The sequence below is a fragment of the Podarcis muralis genome, chromosome 6 (assembly GCF_964188315.1).
Source record: "Podarcis muralis chromosome 6, rPodMur119.hap1.1, whole genome shotgun sequence".
NCBI classification, from domain to species: domain Eukaryota; kingdom Metazoa; phylum Chordata; class Lepidosauria; order Squamata; family Lacertidae; genus Podarcis; species Podarcis muralis.
Window position 1 is genome coordinate 77,482,066 of NC_135660.1, and position 19,472 is coordinate 77,501,537.

General features: G+C 43.2%; 1 protein-coding gene across 2 annotated transcripts in view; it reads right to left on the bottom strand.

The window, feature by feature from the left end:
• Positions 1-19,472, bottom strand: part of CDHR1 (cadherin related family member 1) — a 66,732-nt gene that overhangs the window by 20,225 nt on the left and 27,035 nt on the right. For both annotated transcript variants that reach the window (XM_028729237.2, XM_077930600.1), the window contains exons 10-14: positions 17,641-17,741; positions 16,220-16,423; positions 13,071-13,223; positions 9,732-9,896; positions 7,097-7,164 (exon numbers count right to left, since the gene is read on the bottom strand). In XM_028729237.2, coding sequence (XP_028585070.2) covers positions 7,097-7,164; positions 9,732-9,896; positions 13,071-13,223; positions 16,220-16,423; positions 17,641-17,741 — 691 coding nt within the window. The remainder of the gene's footprint in view (positions 1-7,096; positions 7,165-9,731; positions 9,897-13,070; positions 13,224-16,219; positions 16,424-17,640; positions 17,742-19,472) is intronic.

The window sequence follows — 19,472 nt, forward strand, 5'->3', positions numbered from 1 at the left end:
GAGAGGAAGTTCCCAGGCTAGTGTGCCTTTTCTTCTTTTGTTCCTTAATTACTTGAGGGATATCTTGAGTGATTTCTTGAGTGATATCCTGAGTACCACTTAGGTGGGTCATTAGGTGTGGATTAGTTGCTAAAGCCTTTGTGTCTTGACCTCTTGAACTTTGTGAAGAGTTTTTCTGAGAAGATGGCTGTACTGCACTTAGTTGTGCTCTGGCTTGGCTTCGTGTATAGGGGCGAGCTGTGGTTTTGTGGCCTGTGCCAGCCAGATCTGTGTGGGGATTGCAGGGGGGTGCAGCATCCGGAGGTGCCACCATGGTTTGGCTACTGGATGGTGTCTGTAATTTATCTGTGGAGAGGGTCTGGGTTTGGGTCTGGTGTGGTTGATTGGTGATGGCGTTCTGTGTGCCTCTGGATCTGGTGTCAGTTTTTGTGGGGAGGGCTAATTTCCAGATGTCTGGCAAGCGGGATGTGTCGTCACGCTTGTTCATGTTGTGAGGGTGTTTCTCTATCTCGATGGCTTCCATGATTATTCTCTTGTGGTTCTTTCCAACACATGAAAGAAACAGGACACGAAATTAATTTTGCAGATTCCAAATTGCTCTTTAACATGGAACATCACCACAAGAGAATAATCATGGAAGCCATCGAGATAGAGAAACACCCTCACAACATGAACAAGCGTGACGACACATCCCGCTTGCCAGACATCTGGAAATTAGCCCTCCCCACAAAAACTGACACCAGATCCAGAGGCACACAGAACGCCATCACCAATCAACCACACCAGACCCAAACCCAGACCCTCTCCACAGATAAATTACAGACACCATCCAGTAGCCAAACCATGGTGGCACCTCCGGATGCTGCACCCCCCTGCAATCCCCACACAGATCTGGCTGGCACAGGCCACAAAACCACAGCTCGCCCCTATACACGAAGCCAAGCCAGAGCACAACTAAGTGCAGTACAGCCATCTTCTCAGAAAAACTCTTCACAAAGTCTTCACAAAGTTCAAGAGGTCAAGACACAAAGGCTTTAGCAACTAATCCACACCTAATGACCCACCTAAGTGGTACTCAGGATATCACTCAAGAAATCACTCAAGATATCCCTCAAGTAATTAAGGAACAAAAGAAGAAAAGGCACACTAGCCTGGGAACTTCCTCTCTGCCCAGAACCTTGGAGGCTATACACCACACCTCCTCAACAGTATTTATAGGAACTCAAACACTGAGATCCTGCTCTGTTCCAGTAACAAGAAGCCGAAAGCACCAGCCTGAAGATGACGAGTGAGACCTCGTCGAAACGTCGCCTAGACACCCCAACTTTTACACGGGAAGACACCCGAGGACACCAAAACCTGCATTCCTGTACCCGTGAAAATCTACGAAAGCAAATATATATATATATATATATATATATATTAGTTCATGTTATCTGTTGATCTGAATATGCTTTCACCCTTCACCTTACTTCAACATATTTTAGAAGCCCCTACAAGAGTTGAAAACTGCTCAGAGGAGTGTGTGTGTGTTACTTGCTGCCCATTGGATATTTTGGTTTATCTCCCCCCAACAAAAAAATAAATAAATTCCTGAGCATTGGCCATGCTTGCTGAAGCTGATGAGAGCTGCAGTTCAACAACAGGCATGGGGTGGGGAACAGCTTGCTAAAGAGTGGCTTGTTGTTGTTGTTTAGTCGTGTCCGACTCTTCGTAGCCCCATGGACCAGAGCACGCCAGGCACTCCTGTCTTCCACTGCCTCCCGCAGTTTGGTCAAACTCATGCTGGTAGCTTCACAAACACCATCCAACCATCTCGTCCTCTGTTGCCCCCTTCTCCTTGTGCCCTCCATCTTTCCCAACATCAGGGTCTTTTCCAGGGAGTCTTCTCTTCTCATGAGGTGGCCAAAGTACTGGAGCCTCAGCTTCAGGATCTGTCCTTCCAGTGAGCACTCAGGGCTGATTTCCTTCAGAATGGATAGGTTTGATCTTCTTGCAGTCCATGGGACTCTCAAGAGTCTCCTCCAGCACCATAAATGAAGGAGTGGCTTAAGGCATGCCATCTCTCTCTCTCTCTCTCTCTCTCTCTCTCTCTCTCTCTCTCTCTCTGTGTGTGTGTGTGTGCCTATTTGTATCTATATACAGTATATCTGCATGCAAATAATTATATTAAATCTAAATCTGCAAAAGTCAAAAGGGGGGGGGGATCAGTTCCAGTGTAACATGGATATGTTTAGATGTAATACTATTTTTACACAAGGTCTCTGGAGCCTTTGAATATGGCGAAAAAATGAGGTGGGTGAATTGATTGCCTAGCATTTCAAGTTTCATATTTTTTAATCCATTTTTGGATGTGCCACTTGTTTTTGTGAACACAGTGCGGTGGATTTCCACCCAGTCCCTCTGCGCTGAAACAAGGGAGAATGGCGCAGTTGTGCAGTTTGTGAGAACAGTGTATTGAGTCATGCGCTGAATAAAACAACGCAGAGACCTTCAGCACGCAAGCAATGGAAGTGTGATGAACAGTGGCGTAGCGTGGGTTGTCAGCACCCGGGGCAAGGCAAGTAATTTGCGCCCCCTGACCCGTGGATTTTAGCATTTGAGTCTCTTCCACTAGATTGTGAGTGCGAGCGTGCGCCCCCCCCAGATGTTGCGCCTGGTGCGGCCGGCCCCCCCTGCACCCCAATGCTACGCCACTGGTGATGAATGCAATGTTTGGCTGTAGGTTAGTTTGGCTGAACGCTGCGTTAAAGGTAAAGGTACCCCTGCCCATACGGGCCAGTCTTGCCAGACTCTAGGGTTGTGCGCCCATCTCACTTAAGAGGCCGGGAGCCAGCGCTGTCCGCAGACACTTCCGGGTCACGTGGCCAGCGTGACAAGCTGCATCTGGCAAGCCAGCGCAGCACACGGAATGCCGTTTACCTTCCCGCTGGTAAGCGGTCCCTATTTATCTACTTGCACCTGGAGGTGCTTTCGAACTGCTAGGTTGGCAGGCGCTGGGACCGAACGACAGGAGCGCGCCCCGCCGCGGGGATTCGAACCGCCGACCATGCGATCAGCAAGTCCTAGGCGCTGAGGTTTTACCCACAGTGCCATATCTGCATGCAAATAATTATATTAAATCCAAATCTGCAAAAGTCAAAAGGGGGGGGGGGTCAGTTCCAGTGTAACATGGATATGTTTAGATGTAATACTATTTTTATACAAGGTCTCTGGAGCCTTTGAATATGGCGAAAAAAATGAGGGGGTGGGTGAATTGATTGCCTGGCATTTCAAGTTTCATATTTTTTAATCCATTTTGGATGTGTCCCTTGTTTTTGTGAACAGCACAGTGCGGTGGATTTCCACTTAGTCCCTCTGCACTGAAACAAGGGAGAATGGCGCAGTTGTGCAGTTTGTAACAACAATGTATTGAGTCATGCGCTGAATAAAACAACGCAGAGACCTTCAGCACTCAAGCAATGGAAGTGTGATGAATGCAACGTTTGGCTGTAGGTTAGTTTGGCTGAACACTGCATTGGATCCCTTATAAATCAAGAAAGGGGAGAAGAATTTATTTCCTTCTGCTTCTAAAGGGAGTTAAGCTCTGCTCCTCAAACTCTGAGGTACATTTAGACTATCTCAGAGTAGGCAAGTCTGAAAATCTTTGCTTAAATGAGTGTAGGACTGCAACTTCATCACACACAGACACAACCTGAAGGCAGCAGGTGAACAAAACTATTTGTCATACATTATATACCAATCATTTCAAACGACAGACTGAATTTATCTGAAAGATGCTAATGTGAAATCTGATTCTATGAATTTGCAGATAGAATGATTTGGGGGTGCCTTTTTAAAAACACAAGATAGTGCTAAGTGTTCTGGGGTCCCCTCACCACTTTGACTTTTCCAATAGCAAGGCCAAGTCATAAATTCTCGAGTAAACTTATTTTACTCAAAAATGATTTGGGGGTAATGGAAGTCGCCCAGAGTGGCTGGGGATGGGTGGGGTATAATAATAATAATAATAATAATAATAATAATAATAATAATTCACAAACCCTACTCTCACCTCTTCTTTTTTGCTATCAACTCCTCTTCCTGCCCTTACTCCATATTGGCTTCATAATAAAGCCAAATCAGAATGAGGGCAATGTGTCCTGCCATTACTCTGATTGGCTTAATTGTAAAATAAAGACAACAAGGGGGTCCAGTAGCACACAGAACCATTGCTATGGCAACCAGGAATATCAGTAAGTGGAATAAACTTCACAGAGCCCCTACAAAATTGCTGAAAAATTGCTCCACACAACTCTTGGATTCAGCCCAATAACAACAGTAATAACAACCTCCTAATGTAAAATGTCCCAAGCAGAAATTAAAAATCAACATTGTTTATTGTTTTTTTTCATGCCCAGTGAGTCGGTGTAAATATTGGAAGTAATTAAAAATCTAATTATTTTTGCTAATTCCTTTTGAGACCATTTGCTGGGTATTAGAGTTATGACTAGGGATCTATGTCCAACTTTCTGCAAATGCAAAGGGCAAGATATTCAAAAGGTTGTTCGTGAAGACAGAGAAATACTATTAGAATTCTGCTCTTGTAGAAGTGCCTTGAGTTTTTCAGGTGTAACCAGAGAGACAGCCCATCCCACGAATTGCTTAACGGCATCCTAAAAGAGGGGAGAAATATCTAAAGGAGATGCTTAACTGTTGTTGCTGTCATATATATATGACAGCAAAGGTCCGTATAGTTAAAGCCATGGTTTTCCCAGTAGTGATGTATGGAAGTGAGAGCTGGACCATAAAGAAGGCTGATCGTCAAAGAATTGATGCTTTTGAATTATGGTGCTGGAGGAGACTCATGAGAGTCCCATGGACTGCAAGAAGATCAAACGTATCCATTCTTAAGGAAATCAGCCCTGAGTGCTCACTGGAAGGACAGATCGTGAAGCTGAGGCTCCAATACTTTGGTCACCTCATGAGAAAAGAAGACTCCCTGGAGAAGACCCTGATGTTGGGCACAAGAAGAAGGGGACGACAGAGGACGAGATGGTTGGACAATGTTCTCGAAGCTACAAACATGAGTCTGACCAAACTGCGGGAGGCAGTGAAAGACAGGAGTGCCTGGCGTGCTCTGGTCCATGGGGTCACGAAGAGTCGGACACGACTAAATGACTAAACAACAACAACAATATATGATTATTTTCTGCATGCAATGCAGGAGACACTGAGGGTTTTCAAGGTCACTTAGGAAATGTGGCTCAGAACTGGAGGAAAAAGCACATGGTTTTCTGACTCTCTATCAGGGTCCATCCAAACCTTTTCATCCTCCATGGGTGAGGTGCTAAGCATCCTGCCGATGGATGTGCAGGAAGAACAATGGCTCCCAGGACCAGGATATGGCTGTGCTGGGCAGCAAATACCACTTACCTGAAGCCCCAGTTCAGTGGAGATAATCAGAGTTCTAAGGGATGCAGGTGGCGCTGTGGTCTAAACCACTGAGCCTCTTGGGCTTGCTGATCAGAAGGTCAGCGGTTCAAATCTGCGCAACGGGGTGAGCTCCCGTTGCTCCGTGCCAGCTCCTGCCAACCTAGCAGTTGGAAAGCACACTACAGTGGTACCTCGGGTTACAGACTTCAGTTTACAGGCTCTGCTAACCCAGAAATAGTACCTCGGGTTAAGAACTTTGCTTCAGGATGAGAACAAAAATCATGCGGCAGTGGGAGGCCCCATTAGCTAAAGTGGTACCTCAGGTTAAGAACAGTTTCAGGTTACGAACGGACCTCCAGAATGAATGAAGTTCTTAACCCGAGGTACCATGGTACAGTGGTGCCTCGCAAGACGAAATTAATCCGTTCCACGAGTCTCTTCGTCTTGTGGTTTTTTCGTCTTGTGAAGCACGGCTATTAGCGGCTTAGCGGCTATTAGCGGCTTAGCGGCTTTAAGAAAAAGGAAACAAACTCGCAAGAACTCGCAAGACGTTTCGTCTTGCGAAGCAAGCCCATAGGGAAATTCGTCTTGCGGAACGACTCATAAAACGGAAAACCCTTTCGTCTAGCAAGTTTTTCGTCTTGCAAGGCATTCGTCTTGCGGGGCACCACTGTAGTTCAAATAGATAAATAGGTACCGCTGTGGCAGGAAGGTAAATGGCATTTCCGTGAGTTGTGGGTCCCGTCCCAGTGCTCCATTGCACCAGAAGTGGTTTAGTCATGCTGGCCATGTGACCCAGAAAGCTGTCTGTGGACAAACACTGGCTCCCTCGGCTTGAGATTGAGATGAGTGCCTCACCCAACAGTTGCCTTTGACTGGACGTAACCATCCAGGTCCTTTTTTAATCAGAGTTTGAGGAGTATTCCAGCCATGTAAAGGCACCAAAATATGACACAAAGCAGGAAAAGGAAGGGGCCTAGTTGGGGGCCAGATTTTTGGCATGAGGAGAGTCCAGAGGGCCAGATGGAGAGATTTATTAGGCCCCAGGGGGCCTTACAGTGTTCCAGAAGGGAGATTATAAGTGGCACATCTTTTGAACGACAGGCAGTTTACATTGATAACCTCCTCAAAATTATTTGCTGCCCCCTAAGTGGCACATCTCTTGAATCGCATGCAGTTTTATTTGGTATCCCCCTTAAAATCATTTGCTCCTCCCAATCCCAATTTTTTATGCTTTTACGTTTTATTTATGAAAAACTTTTAGAACCCACAGTTGCTCAAGGCGGCTCACTCCATTGGTTTCACACAGTTCCATACATCAAAACAAACGAAAAGCACGCACTACAACGGCAAACGTTAAAATGAAAAACAGCAACACCCTTTCCACAATCTGTTCTTCCTTTATGCATTATTGTTAGGTTCATGTGGAAGAACCTGGAGGTTTGGTCCTCTGCATATTGCTTTGCTTGAAATAGAACACTGTTGGTGTGAAACAGCCAGGAAAAAGATATACATCCCCTTTAAGAATGAATTTCATCATGTTTGAATTTGATGCATCAGACAGAACATTACTCTCATTCATTTGCTAATAGCAATACAAATTATGCAAACTTTTATATATATATAAAAAAATACACTTAAACAAAAATATGTATATATCCATATGTATGTTTAAACTTACAGATCTGCACCTGTTCCATAAATGGAGTATTTCATTTCACCCCAAAGTCCTGAATCAGGGTCTGTTGCCTTAAGAAGAAAATGGAAAGGGGTACTGATGGATTAAAATAGAAACGAAGGAGACTTTCATGACATGCGTAATTGGTCACATTGAGGATGGAAAATAGCAAAAACCAGAAGGCTACTTTCCCTAGGGGGGCGCAGCTTTGGGAGTGGGATTTGGAGGGCAGAAGTAGCCAGGGTGAGAGAGGGTGCCTCACCACTTTTCAGTCTAATAATAATAATAATAATAATAATAATAATAATAATAATAATAATAATTTATTTATACCCCGCCTATCTGCCTGGGTTTCCCTAGCCACTCTGGGCGGCTCCCAATAGAATATTAAAAACACGATAAAAACATCAAACCTTAAAAACTTCCCTAAACAGGGCAGCCTTCAGATGTCTTCTAAAAGTCAGAAAATTGTTTATTTCCTAGACATCTGAAGGGAGGGCGTTCCACAGGGTGGGCGCCACTATCGAGAAGGCCCTCTGTCTGGTTCCCTGTAATATCACTTCTCGCGGTGAGGGAGCCGCCAGAAGGCCCTCAGAGCTGGACCTCAGTGTTTGGGCTGAACGATGGAGGTGAAGATGCTCCTTCAGGTATACTGAGCTGAGGCCGTTTACGGCTTTAAAGGTCAGCACCCCAAATGGCCACAAACTGCTTCTATCTCCCCACCCCACCCTTTCACCACCAAGGTATTTGGAGATGAAAATGTGCAACTGAAAGTTTGTGACAGGGTGGGGGGGGGCGAATTTAACGGTGGGGAAGAGTCATGTCAATTACAGTGGCACCTCAGGTTACAGAAGCTTCAGGTTACAGACGCTTCAGGTTACAGACTGCTAACCCAGAAATAGTACCTTGGGTTAAAAACTTTGCTTCAGGATGAGAACAGAAATCACGTGGTGGCGACGTGGCAGCAGCGGGAGACCCCATTAGCTAAAGAGGTACCTCAGGTTAAGAACAGGTTAAGAACGGACCTCCGGAATGAATTACGTTCTTAACCAGAGGTACCACTGTAATCTGCATCCATCTGCAAAGTGTTGGGAGAAGATGTCGCTAAGAGATGCGTGTGTGAGAGAGAGTAAACTTCAGGATCAGGCCTACACACAAAGAAAAGGTGAAAAATTGCACCTCTGTACTAGCAGCATAACCAAGCGGGGCCACTGGGTGGCTCCCCTCACTTGAGATACATGTCACCATTAAAGTTTGGGACATGGAAAATGATGAAATGATCCTCTTTCTGAGCATATTATTCTGCTAAGAAAATATCTAGGCATTGTGCAGATTGGGCCCCTCGAAAATACGGGAGAAAATCAATCATCTAGCCATGTTTTATTTTCCACTTAGCTGCTCTAGTTTAAGCTAAACAATGTGTGAGATGAAGAAAGCATGCTATGCAGAAAGGTTCAGTGCTCTCCAATGGCTTATTTGGCGCAGACGCAGCGGTTACATATCAGCTAACTTTCATATCTTCCACTACAGAATCATAGGAAGTATAGTTTGTAGTGCAATCCTAACCAAGTTTGTCCTGCTTACTTTGGTGGGAAGAACATCAGTGGGAATTATGTTAATCCAGAAGATATCATCATTATCATCATCATTTATTATTTTTACCCTGCCCATCTGGCTGGCATTCCCCAGTCACTTTGGGTGGCTCCCAACAGAATATTATTATTATTAATAATAAAAGTGATAAAGGGTCAAACATTTAAAGCTTCCCTAAACAGGTCTGTCTTCAGATGTCTTCTAAAAGTCAGATAGTTGTTTATTTCCTTGACATCTGATGGGAGAGCAAGCACCACTACCGAGAAGGCCCTCTTCCTGGTTCCCTGTAACTTCACTTTTCTCAGTGAGGGAACCGCCAGAAGGCCATTGGAGCTAGATCTCAGTGTCTGGGCAGAATGATGGGGGTGGAGACGCTCCTTCAGGTATACTGTGCCGAAACCATTTAGGGCTTTAAAGGTCAGCACCAACACTTTGAATTGTGCTGAGAAGCATACTGGGAGCCAATGTAGTCTTTCAGGACTGGTGTTATATCAAATTATAGTGTGAATATTCTCCTGGGGTCCCTGCATATTCTACAGAGTCCAGCAACATCTGGACCCAGTTTATCCACCCCCACTTTAAACAGCCATATATTCTGAATTTGTAGAACATGGAAAAAAAATTGAGGATAGACTTAGCTTGGACAGACAAACCATCTATCAAGTAGTTTCAGTACAGTTTTAAAGTGGTGGCATTATTATTTTATTTGTGAGGATACTGACAAACTATAATTTAATTTAAGAAACACACCCTTGCTCAGCAGAGCAAATTCCAAACTGCATTGCTCTGTGCAGAATAACAGACTATGGTGAATTCAAATTCAAATTCTAAAAAGCAACCCTAGCTTGCGTCTGTGCTTAGACTCATGAGAGATTCAGCTCTACAACTCCGTGATTCTATGATTCTATTTTTTTTGTCAGTTTCTGAATATATAGATCCCCACCTCTTCCCAGGGGCAATAATTACAGATATCGAGAGACTCATGGAACTACACAGAATTATAACTGCAACAGAGCATGGCTCTAGAGGAATGAATAAAATTTACCGTTACAGCCACAACATTGGAGCCGCCAGGAGAATTCTCTGGGATCCTCGCGATGTAGTAATCAGATGAAAACTTCGGGACATTATCATTCGTATCCAAGAGACGGATCACAATATCTGCCGTTGAACTGAACTTCTCAGGTGTGTTAACTTCTATTGCAAGAAGCTAAGGAGGTAATTGAGAAATTACGAGCTAGTAAGTCATGCAAAATCCAACAGTTGTGCTTCTACAGAACCCAGCTATTTTATATGGAACTGACTAATTTGCGTTATGGCTAATAATGATGATAGATAATCCCATCAACAGAATATATTCCACATGGAACAGAAAGAAAGAAAGAAAGAAAGAAAGAAAGAAAGAAAGAAAGAAAGAAAGAAAGAAAAGAACTCACAAAAGTTGGAATTCCGTCATTGTTACGTTAATAAAAAGTTAATTTTCAAATGACTGCAAAAATCTGAGTATAAATCCCTTATGGCATAGCCATGTCTGTGCGCTGCCTGTATATCATTTCGTTAACCACGGGAAGGACTCAAGTTTTCAGCACATCCTGAATCAAAGAGATTCAGCCAATGGCGATGGAACATTAGCATCGCCACCAAAGAAGGAAGCAGTACAAAAGAACATAAGAAGAGCTCTTGCATTCCTTCTTTGTTGAGACCTTGATGGCGATGCTCAAGAAAACTACATGGCAACTAGCAACCCAGAATAAAATGAAACCAATAAAGCAGAATAAAATGAAACCAAATCAATCTTGAACATCAATACACCAGAACAGGTTATTTGGCTAAGGCATGAAGACGTTAAACTGTGTGTGTGTGTGTGGGGATATGAGTGGGATACACTTATGAAAAGTTAATAATAATAATAATAATAATAATAATAATAATAATAATAATAATAATTTATTACTTATATCCCGTCCATCTGGCAGGGCCTCCCCAGCCACTCTGGGTGGCTCCCAACAGAATATTAAAAACACGATAAAACATCAAACATAAAAAACTCCCCTAAACAGGACTGCCTTCAGATGCTTCCTAAAAGTCAGGCAGTTGTTTATTTCCTTGACATCTGATGGGAGGGAGTTCTACAGGGCAGGCGCCACTACCGAGAAAGCCCTCTGCCTGGTTCCCTGCAACCTGAGTATTATTCTTGTGACTAACTTAAAGCCAACATTTTTTTATTCTGCGTCCAGCAATTCCTCAAAGAGAACATGGAGCAGCATTGAGAACATGAAGCAAGATGGAGCAATGGTCTGCCTTATGTCTCTAGGAATCTTAATAGGCCACTTCCATAGGGATGTTCACATGTCTTCTGAAGACCATGCATTGAATACAGTATAAAGATTGGCAGAGTCAAGAGACAAGGAGGTCTTCTGGAGTAATAGCAAGATGGTAATGAATCAAAGTGGGCATCAAGCTGCCCCCCCCAGGAGAACATGTAGGGGCAGAAGACAGAGGTGACTATTCCTCCCCCCAAAAAAAAAATTCAAACGCCCAAGGACCCAATCCAAATCTGTCTCTGAAATATTGCTTTCAGCTTGAATCGAAAGCTGCTGCAAATAGATGATGATATGCCTATTAAAGACTGTTAATCATTCCCTCCGCTAAGAATAATCAAATATCGGGGACCGGCATAAAACAAAGGTTATCTAAAATTAGCTTTGTATATTCCATTGCTCTTGGATGAAAATAGCAGGTCTGCTATCTTAGATATGTCAGATAATGAACCATTGGAGGCAACACCAACACCACAAAACATTTGGAATGTACAATTTCATGTGGAAATCTGGTCTCCAATCAAGTTACATGTCTTTAGGTGCCAGGCAAAAACATTCCTCTTCTCCCAGGGCTTTGACTAATTAAACAATTTATGGCAAACTGTGTGTGGTGGGGTTGGGGTGTTATTGCTTTTGCTTGTTAGTATGTTGTGCATTTTTGTGTTTTTATATTGTAAATTGCATTGTGTTCCTCGGATGAATGGCAGTAAGTAATAATAATAATAATAATAATAATAATAATAATAATAATGATGATGTCAGTGGAGAACTCTCTACTGGCACCCATGGTGAATGCATCTCTGCCTTTCTTTGTTGCCAATGCATTTGGAATTTACAAAAGGGCTTTAAAATGTTGTATAAAAGCCCTTTGCTGTTTATCTTCAATCACTTGCAAATAACAACAACAACAGCCATTTTTCAGAGACAAAGTGTACAATTTCTCAAGTAAAAAGAAACACACACTTTTCTCTTTTAATTACTTCCTTTGGTGTTTACAGCAGTGCTCTTAATCATGCTGAATTCTATTAGTATTCATGAGGCCACGCTTTGTAATTTCCTTACCATGCATACTTGGGCAGTGCTTTATAACCTTCTGAGAATTTTCTAGTTGTAAGAGGAATAATTATAGGTTGTGTTCCATGTGCACCTCTTGGATGAAACACCCCATGAAATAAACACCCAAGGGCCTTGACAGGGCTCAAAAGGAGCACACGGTCATCAAATCCAGCCCTCTCCCATGAGGCAGAAATATCCACACATCACCTCTTCCCCCACTCCGAGATTTACCCACACAAGCCAGAACACTGTATGCCGCAAACTGAGAGGTCAAACAAGTCGTAAATAAGACAGCAAGATACTTGCAAATCGCATAGGTTGAGGTGGCTCTTGCAAATGAGCCAAGGGACACACTTTGGAAAGGCTTCTATAATTTTAGCTGCATGAAAAACTATTTTGGGGGCGTTTATTGTTTGTTTACAGATAGTTGCCTTGGTGATGTTATCTTGCGTCTGTTGAAGTAGCCGTTGCATCACCACCCGGTTTATTGTTTTTATGTATATATATGATATGCAGTGTTTTTTTCTTAAAAAATATGTTTAGGGGTACTCTCATTTTGACTCAAGAAAATCACCATTTTGTAGTTCAAATTGGGGAAACTAAATACAGTAAATGGACAAATGGACAATGATTCACAAAACGTTTAGGGGTATTTGTAGCCCTGGGTCCTCCCAGGAAAAAAAGCACTGTATATATGACATCTCAAGATTCTATGCTGCAGCTTTAACCCTTTGCATAGAATTTTGGATGCAGGATTCCCCCACGCCCCCCCCCCGGTCACCATTCCAATCCCCCTTCAGGAATTGGAGGGCAATTTTCTGAAGGAGGAAGCCTGCTGTAAACCCACAGAGGCTTCCTGTACATTTTAGAATGGGGTTCTAAATCACCGAGGGAGAGTCGGCCAGGGCAAGAGATCCCTGCTTTTGTAGATTGTGCTCCAGCTCATGATGAACGATCGGAATGGCAATGCAGGAATGAAGTTAGCACGAAGGCAGAAGTTACAATACCTTGAAGGTGAAGACCTGGAACTTTTCGTAGTCTATGGCAGCTGAGTTTTCTACGATGATTGTGACCTGCGCTTCATTCAGCACAGTCTGAGGGACAACGCGGAAAATGCCGCCTGGCCCGACAAGCCGGAGGTTGAATTTCGCATTCGCCCCCTGTGAAGAAAGAGCTGGCATTGAAAAATAAATGACAAATTCATGTATCAGAGCGTGTAACACAGGACTGTTGATTTCCTTACAGAAGAGACACATGTGTGTGTGAAGGGTAAAAAAATCCTAGTCTTCCCGCAATAAATGTGGAAGTAGTGGGATTGTTATTGGTAGTTCTAACCTTGACCTAAATGGGCCTGCCAGCTATCCATATCTGCACAGTAAATGGAAAGTTTGCTTGCATAAGCAAACATGCGGAGGTCCTGCATTCACAACCAGGAACTCTGCTGTTATCATGGAACCCTGTACAACATGTAGAAATTGGGGGATAGAGTCGGCATTTCCTTTTCCGCATGTGGGGAGAGAATGAGAGGAGAGGGCAAGAACGACTGCTTAGTATCTTCAATTCAGCAGCTACTGGATGAGAGAGAACTAAGAGGCTTTCTGAAGTAATCTCCCCAAGCTTTGGTTCACAAGACGTTGGTGGTTTTGATAAAAATAGATTTGGGAGCTTGCCTATTCCTCTAGTCACACTGGAAGAGCACCTAGTTTAGGTTGGCTAAGTGTGAGAATAATCTGGAAGGTAGACTCTGAGATGCTGAACATTCAGAATGACCCGATTACCTAAATATGGGTCATTTTAGGTACAAGGTACACCTCCATATACTTTGACCAGGGACTTGTTTGAATATTATCCCTCCTTCTGCTAAAAAAGTACTGGGAGTGGCCTTAGGTTGGTGGCACAGGTCTTTTTATTATTATTCCAGATTAATATGGTTGCTGCTCTGGAAATAAGTCACTACACCTTTCTGAGAGACAGGTGGCAGGCAGGTGTGGGGGACTCCCTGGTCCTGAATGGGGTATCTGTGCCCCTGAAGGACCAGGTGCGCAGCCTGGGAATCATTTTGGACTCACAGCTGTCCATGGAGGCGCAGGTCGATTCTGTGTCCAGGGCAGCTGTCTACCAGCTACATCTGGTACTCAGGCTGAGACCCTACCTGCCCGCAGACTGTCTCGCCAGAGTGGTGCATGCTCTAGTTATCTCCTGCTTGCACTACTACATGGGGCTACCTTTGAAGGTGACCTGGAAACTGCAAGTAATCCAGAATGCGGCAGCTAGACTATTGACTGGGAGTGGCCACTGAGACCATATCACACATGTCCTTAAAGACCTACATTGGCTCCTAGTACGTTTCCGAGCACAATTCAAAGTGTTGATGCCGACCTTTAAAGCCGTAAATGGCCTAGGCCCAGTATACCTGAAGGATTGTCTCCACCTCCATTGTTCAGCCCAGACACTGAGGCCCAGCTCCGAAGGCCTTCTGGTGGTTCCCTCACTATGAGAATTGAAGCTACAGGGAACCAAGCAGAGGGCCTTCTTGGTAGTGGCGCCTACCCTGTGAACACCCTTCCATCAGATGTCAAGGAAATGAACAACTATCTGACTTTTAGAAGACATCTGAAGGCAGCCCTGTTTGGGGAAGTTTTTAATATTTGATGTTTTATTGTGCTTTTAATTCTGTTGAGAGCTACCCAGAGTGGCTGGGGAAACTCAGCCAGACTGGCGGGGTATAAATAATAATAATAATAATAATAATAATAATAATAATAATAATAATGCTACTACTATATGGTCTGCCTTGCATCCTATTGGCTAGCCTGATGCCCTCATGTGTAGTAGACAATGCACACTGGTTGGGGCCAGTGAGTGCTGCTAAACTTTCCCCTTGAACTTCCAAAGACTGCTCCAGTGAGGAACAAACAGGTGCAGGTGGAACTAGAGATCAATTTTGGGTAGGGACTGGAAATATAAATATAAATTAAAAAGCAATTTTGAAACTCAAAAGAAAATTGCATGGTTTCCTTGTGATAGGAAGGGGAGTAGAACGTAGCAAACAAAAGATCTGTGCAAAATATACTGGCCGTGACAACTTTTGGCTGGTCTCTGCTTGCTCCGTAATATTAGTAAGCGGTTAATTTAAATTTTGCTGCCTTCTGCAACTGCAGAAGCAGCAATTACGAGGCTGGCTGCCTCAGAAGTAGTTACTTATCCCTTTGCAGCAAGCTGGCAGGGAACCTGCTGACTTTTATAAAGAGCAGAATGCAACCATGTTAGCACAACACTGAGTATATGCTACATGTTGATGGACTAGATTTTCTTTTCAATAATTGCAGTCCTTTCATGTGTATTAAACTTTCAGGCCTCAACTTTTCCTCTCCGGTTAGCCCAGGTGGAAGCTATTACAGAGGTTTCCTTAGCAACCTTTGCCATAATTTCCACATAAAATAAACTGTACTGAACCTAAAGGAATCCCATTCCTCTGGTTAAAGAATACAGTGCTCACTGCATATGGGATAGAGTGCTTATTTTTCAAAATAAGGCTCTAGTGGAGTAGCTTTAACAATGCTCCAGAAAGATCGGGACCGGAATTATTATTTTTTAAAATAAAAAATAAAAACTAAGTGGGGAAGCACGGAATATTATCTCCATTGGCTGATTAAATAAATCAGCAATAATGCAATAAAGAAAGGGCATGACCCAGTCAAACTAAGAGGACTAGGTTTGCTGAATCAAACAAAATATTCATCCATTAACAGCATTTTGTTTCAAGGACACAAATGTCATATGCCCCTGGAAATCAAGCAGGACAAGAAGACAATGGATTGTTGGCTGTCACCACCACCTAGTTTTCAGTGCTGTGATACTTAAAACAAAAGGTTTATGGAATCAAGGCCAGCCCACCCATGAGGCAAGATGAGGCAACTGCCTCAGGTGGTAGGATCCACGGGGGCAGCAGATCCTGGTGTAGATCTTTATCCCCCCCCCCCCGATCTTCCCTGGCAGGGAGGAAGCATTTTGTGGTTCGCCTCAAGTGAGAAAATGTCTTGGGCTGGCCCAGAATGGAGGTATAAGAGAGAAGCAAGAAAGGAGAGATAAACAAAACAAAACAAAACAAAACAAAACAAAACAAAACAAAACAAAACAAAAACACCACACTGGCCTGATCTGAATCATTGACGGTAATTTTGAGGCCTCTCAGAATCTCGCCCTCCGGCGGATGCTCGTACATTGTGAGCTCAAATCGGTTCTGTGGCCCGTTTTCTCCGTAGAACGTCGGCGGGTGGTTGTTGAGGTCCACAACTCGTATGGTTGCCGTGGCAAAGGCGTGAGCAGTCGCCTCACCCTCCGGGCTGATTTCGGAAGCCTGTAGTGAACAAGAAATGGATTTGCATGGGCTTTCCCTCCTGCTTACGATGCTTCATCTGACATGCAATTCGCGAGTTTGATCATATCAGTATCTTTTGCTTGTTGCATTTGAGACTTCAGCTACTCCAGCTCTTCACCATTGGCCTCAGGGCTGACCAGAGGTGAAAGGTTGAGCTTTGACTTCCCACAGCCCCAGCCTTGCACGGTGTTAAGCATACTTAGCTAAAATGAGGAACTATCAGCTCTGTGTGCAGTTGCCCTATATATTAGAGCATATTCCTGACAATGAAATATTTCTCGAGTTCAGACCTACTCTGACCATTTGGTCCTCCTGGACAGAAAGAACTCCAATAGGCTTGCTGACCAACAAGGACTTCCTAGTTCTGGTATGTTTTCTGGGCATTCCTCCCTGACTCTTGGCTTAGTCCCTTGGCTTAGAGTCTCTGGTGCAAATCTGACAGCTTAACCTATGGTTTAGCCATAACACATACTACATATGTGAACAAATTTGCATAACTTGAATAATGCATTCCTATCATTTTTTAAAAATAATATTTATTATTTTTCAACAATTTAAACACAACACTACAAAAAACCAAAAAAACAACAACAATACAACAATACAATACCATGCAAAAAACACTACACAACACTAACACAAATAATTAACAAAACAAAACAAAAACCATTCAAACACAATCCAATTTCAATATCTTATCTTTCATTCACTTGTTTCCATGACCTCCTCACACCTCCCTTTTTGTCCTTCCACTTGTTTCAGCAATTCCTCTCCATCTTCCTCTGTTTTTTATCCTATAATTATCTTAACACATTCTAACCTTATTTTCCCTTTAATACCCTATTAATCTATCTATACCTGATTCCTTATAACATTTCTACTAAAGCCATATAACTTCATTCCAACATTTTTCTAACATTCATTAGAATAATGCATTCCTATCAATCCTATTAAACTGTCTGGTTACCTAGTTAAAGAATCCAGATCTTTTCTCTTTCACACACCAGACCCTTTGGGTAGAGTTGGCATTGAGGGAGAAAATTGTTTTTTAAAAATGGTATAGCAGAAAGCAGCAATATGCATCAATTCTCCTATGTAAAGAGGGCACTACATTTGCAGTAGTTGAAATTCAGCACACTGCAGATCCATCAGAAGTGGTAAGGGAAACATTTATAGCAGGAGAGTAAGACAAATACCTGAATTTTCAGTTCATATACTTCTTTCTTCAGCTGATTTGGGCTTTTAATAACAGAAATGGCTCCAGTTGCGTTATTTATTTCAAACGAGCCTTCACTTCCTGTTACAAAACAGAAATATACCTATCAAATTTTCTAGCCCCCTCAAAAAGAATCTGCTTCAATCCAGTTGCAGTCAGAGGTAACTAGTTGTGCAGAGCAACTATTGGCCATACCCAGAGTACTGGGAAGTTATTTTGATTGAAAATAGCTTCCCAACCATGCTGAACACGTGACCTGCTGTTTAAGAGACCTAGGACTCATCTACACAGCTGCAAATGAAATGAAATGTTTTAAATGTGTTGGAAAGTGCAATATACAAATGTGACACTAGATGGCAACAGTAAAGGTAAAGGGACCCCTGACCATTAGGTCCAGTCGTGACCGACTCTGGGGTTGTGGTGCTCATCTCGCTTTATTTGCCGAGGGAGCCGGCGTACAGCTTCTGGGATATGTGACCAGCATGACTAAGCCGTTTCTGGCAAACCAGAGCAGCGCACGGAAACACCATTTACCTTCCCGCTGGAGCGGTACCTATTTATCTACTTGCACTTTGAGGTGCTTTCGAACTGCTAGGTTGGCAGGAGCAGGGACCGAGCAACGGGAGCTAACCCCATTGCGGGGATTTGAACCACCGACCTTCTGATCCTAGGCTCTGTGGTTTAACGTCACGGGGATTTGAACCGCCGACCTTCTGATCCTAGGCTCTGTGGTTTAACTCACCCTCTAGATGGCGAGAGTAAGCTATGCCAAATCGAATGTATTTTTCAAAACTTTTAAAAAGCATTTTCACAGCGTTTTCTTATATGTGTGTAGATTACACCCTACTTGTGCAAATACACAGGTACATGTGAACCTGTATCTTACTGATTACATGCGTGTTCATGGAAAATATCGCTTTGGGGATCTTATCTGGAGTTGATTGTATACCACAGAGGCTATTGTAATGGACACCATTACTTTTAAAATACCAAACTTGTCTTGCTTACTGGGGGAATTACCAACCACCAACAAATGCCAATATAAACAAATTTAACAAGTTTGTGATCAGTGAGTCAAATGGTTTTGCTGTTTGAAGTGACAGCACAGAAATACAAAATAGCAAGTAGTTACAAAAAAATCAACACATCATTTGGGAAGAAAGGCAAACTAATGCCAGTGTATTGGAAGAAGCAAAGACCACCAGTGTTGAAGCAATGATTCTTCAAACATCAACTTTCTTGGACTGGTCATGTTGTTCAAATGCCGAATATCGTCTTCCAAAGTGACTATTCTATTCTAAACTTAAAAATGGAAAGCGTAAGGGTGGTGGTCAAAAAAGAGGTTTTAAGACTCTCTCAAGACAAATCTAAGCACCGACAATTGGGAAACACTGGCCTACGAGCACTCCAATTGGAGAACAGCCTTTACCAAAGGTGTCATGGACTTTGAAGACACTCAAGCTCAGGACGAAAGGGAGAAATGTGCTAAGAGGAAGGCACGTTTGGCAAACCCTCACCATGATCAACTCCCACCCAGAAACCTATGTCCCCACTGGGGAAGGACGTGTGGATCCAGAATTGGATTCCACAGTCACTTACTGACTCACTTTTAAGACAGTGTTCATGAAGACAATCTTACTCAGCTATGAGTGATCGCCAAAGAAGAAGAAAGAAGAATTATCCATCCTTTTGCTGGTGGAGCCATCCATGCACAGAGGGGTTAGCATAGGGCTTAGTAGAACCTGGTACTTTTCTGTGTTCTTCATGAACCCAGTTTGGAGCATGACACACCATTGCTGGGAATGAGAGGCC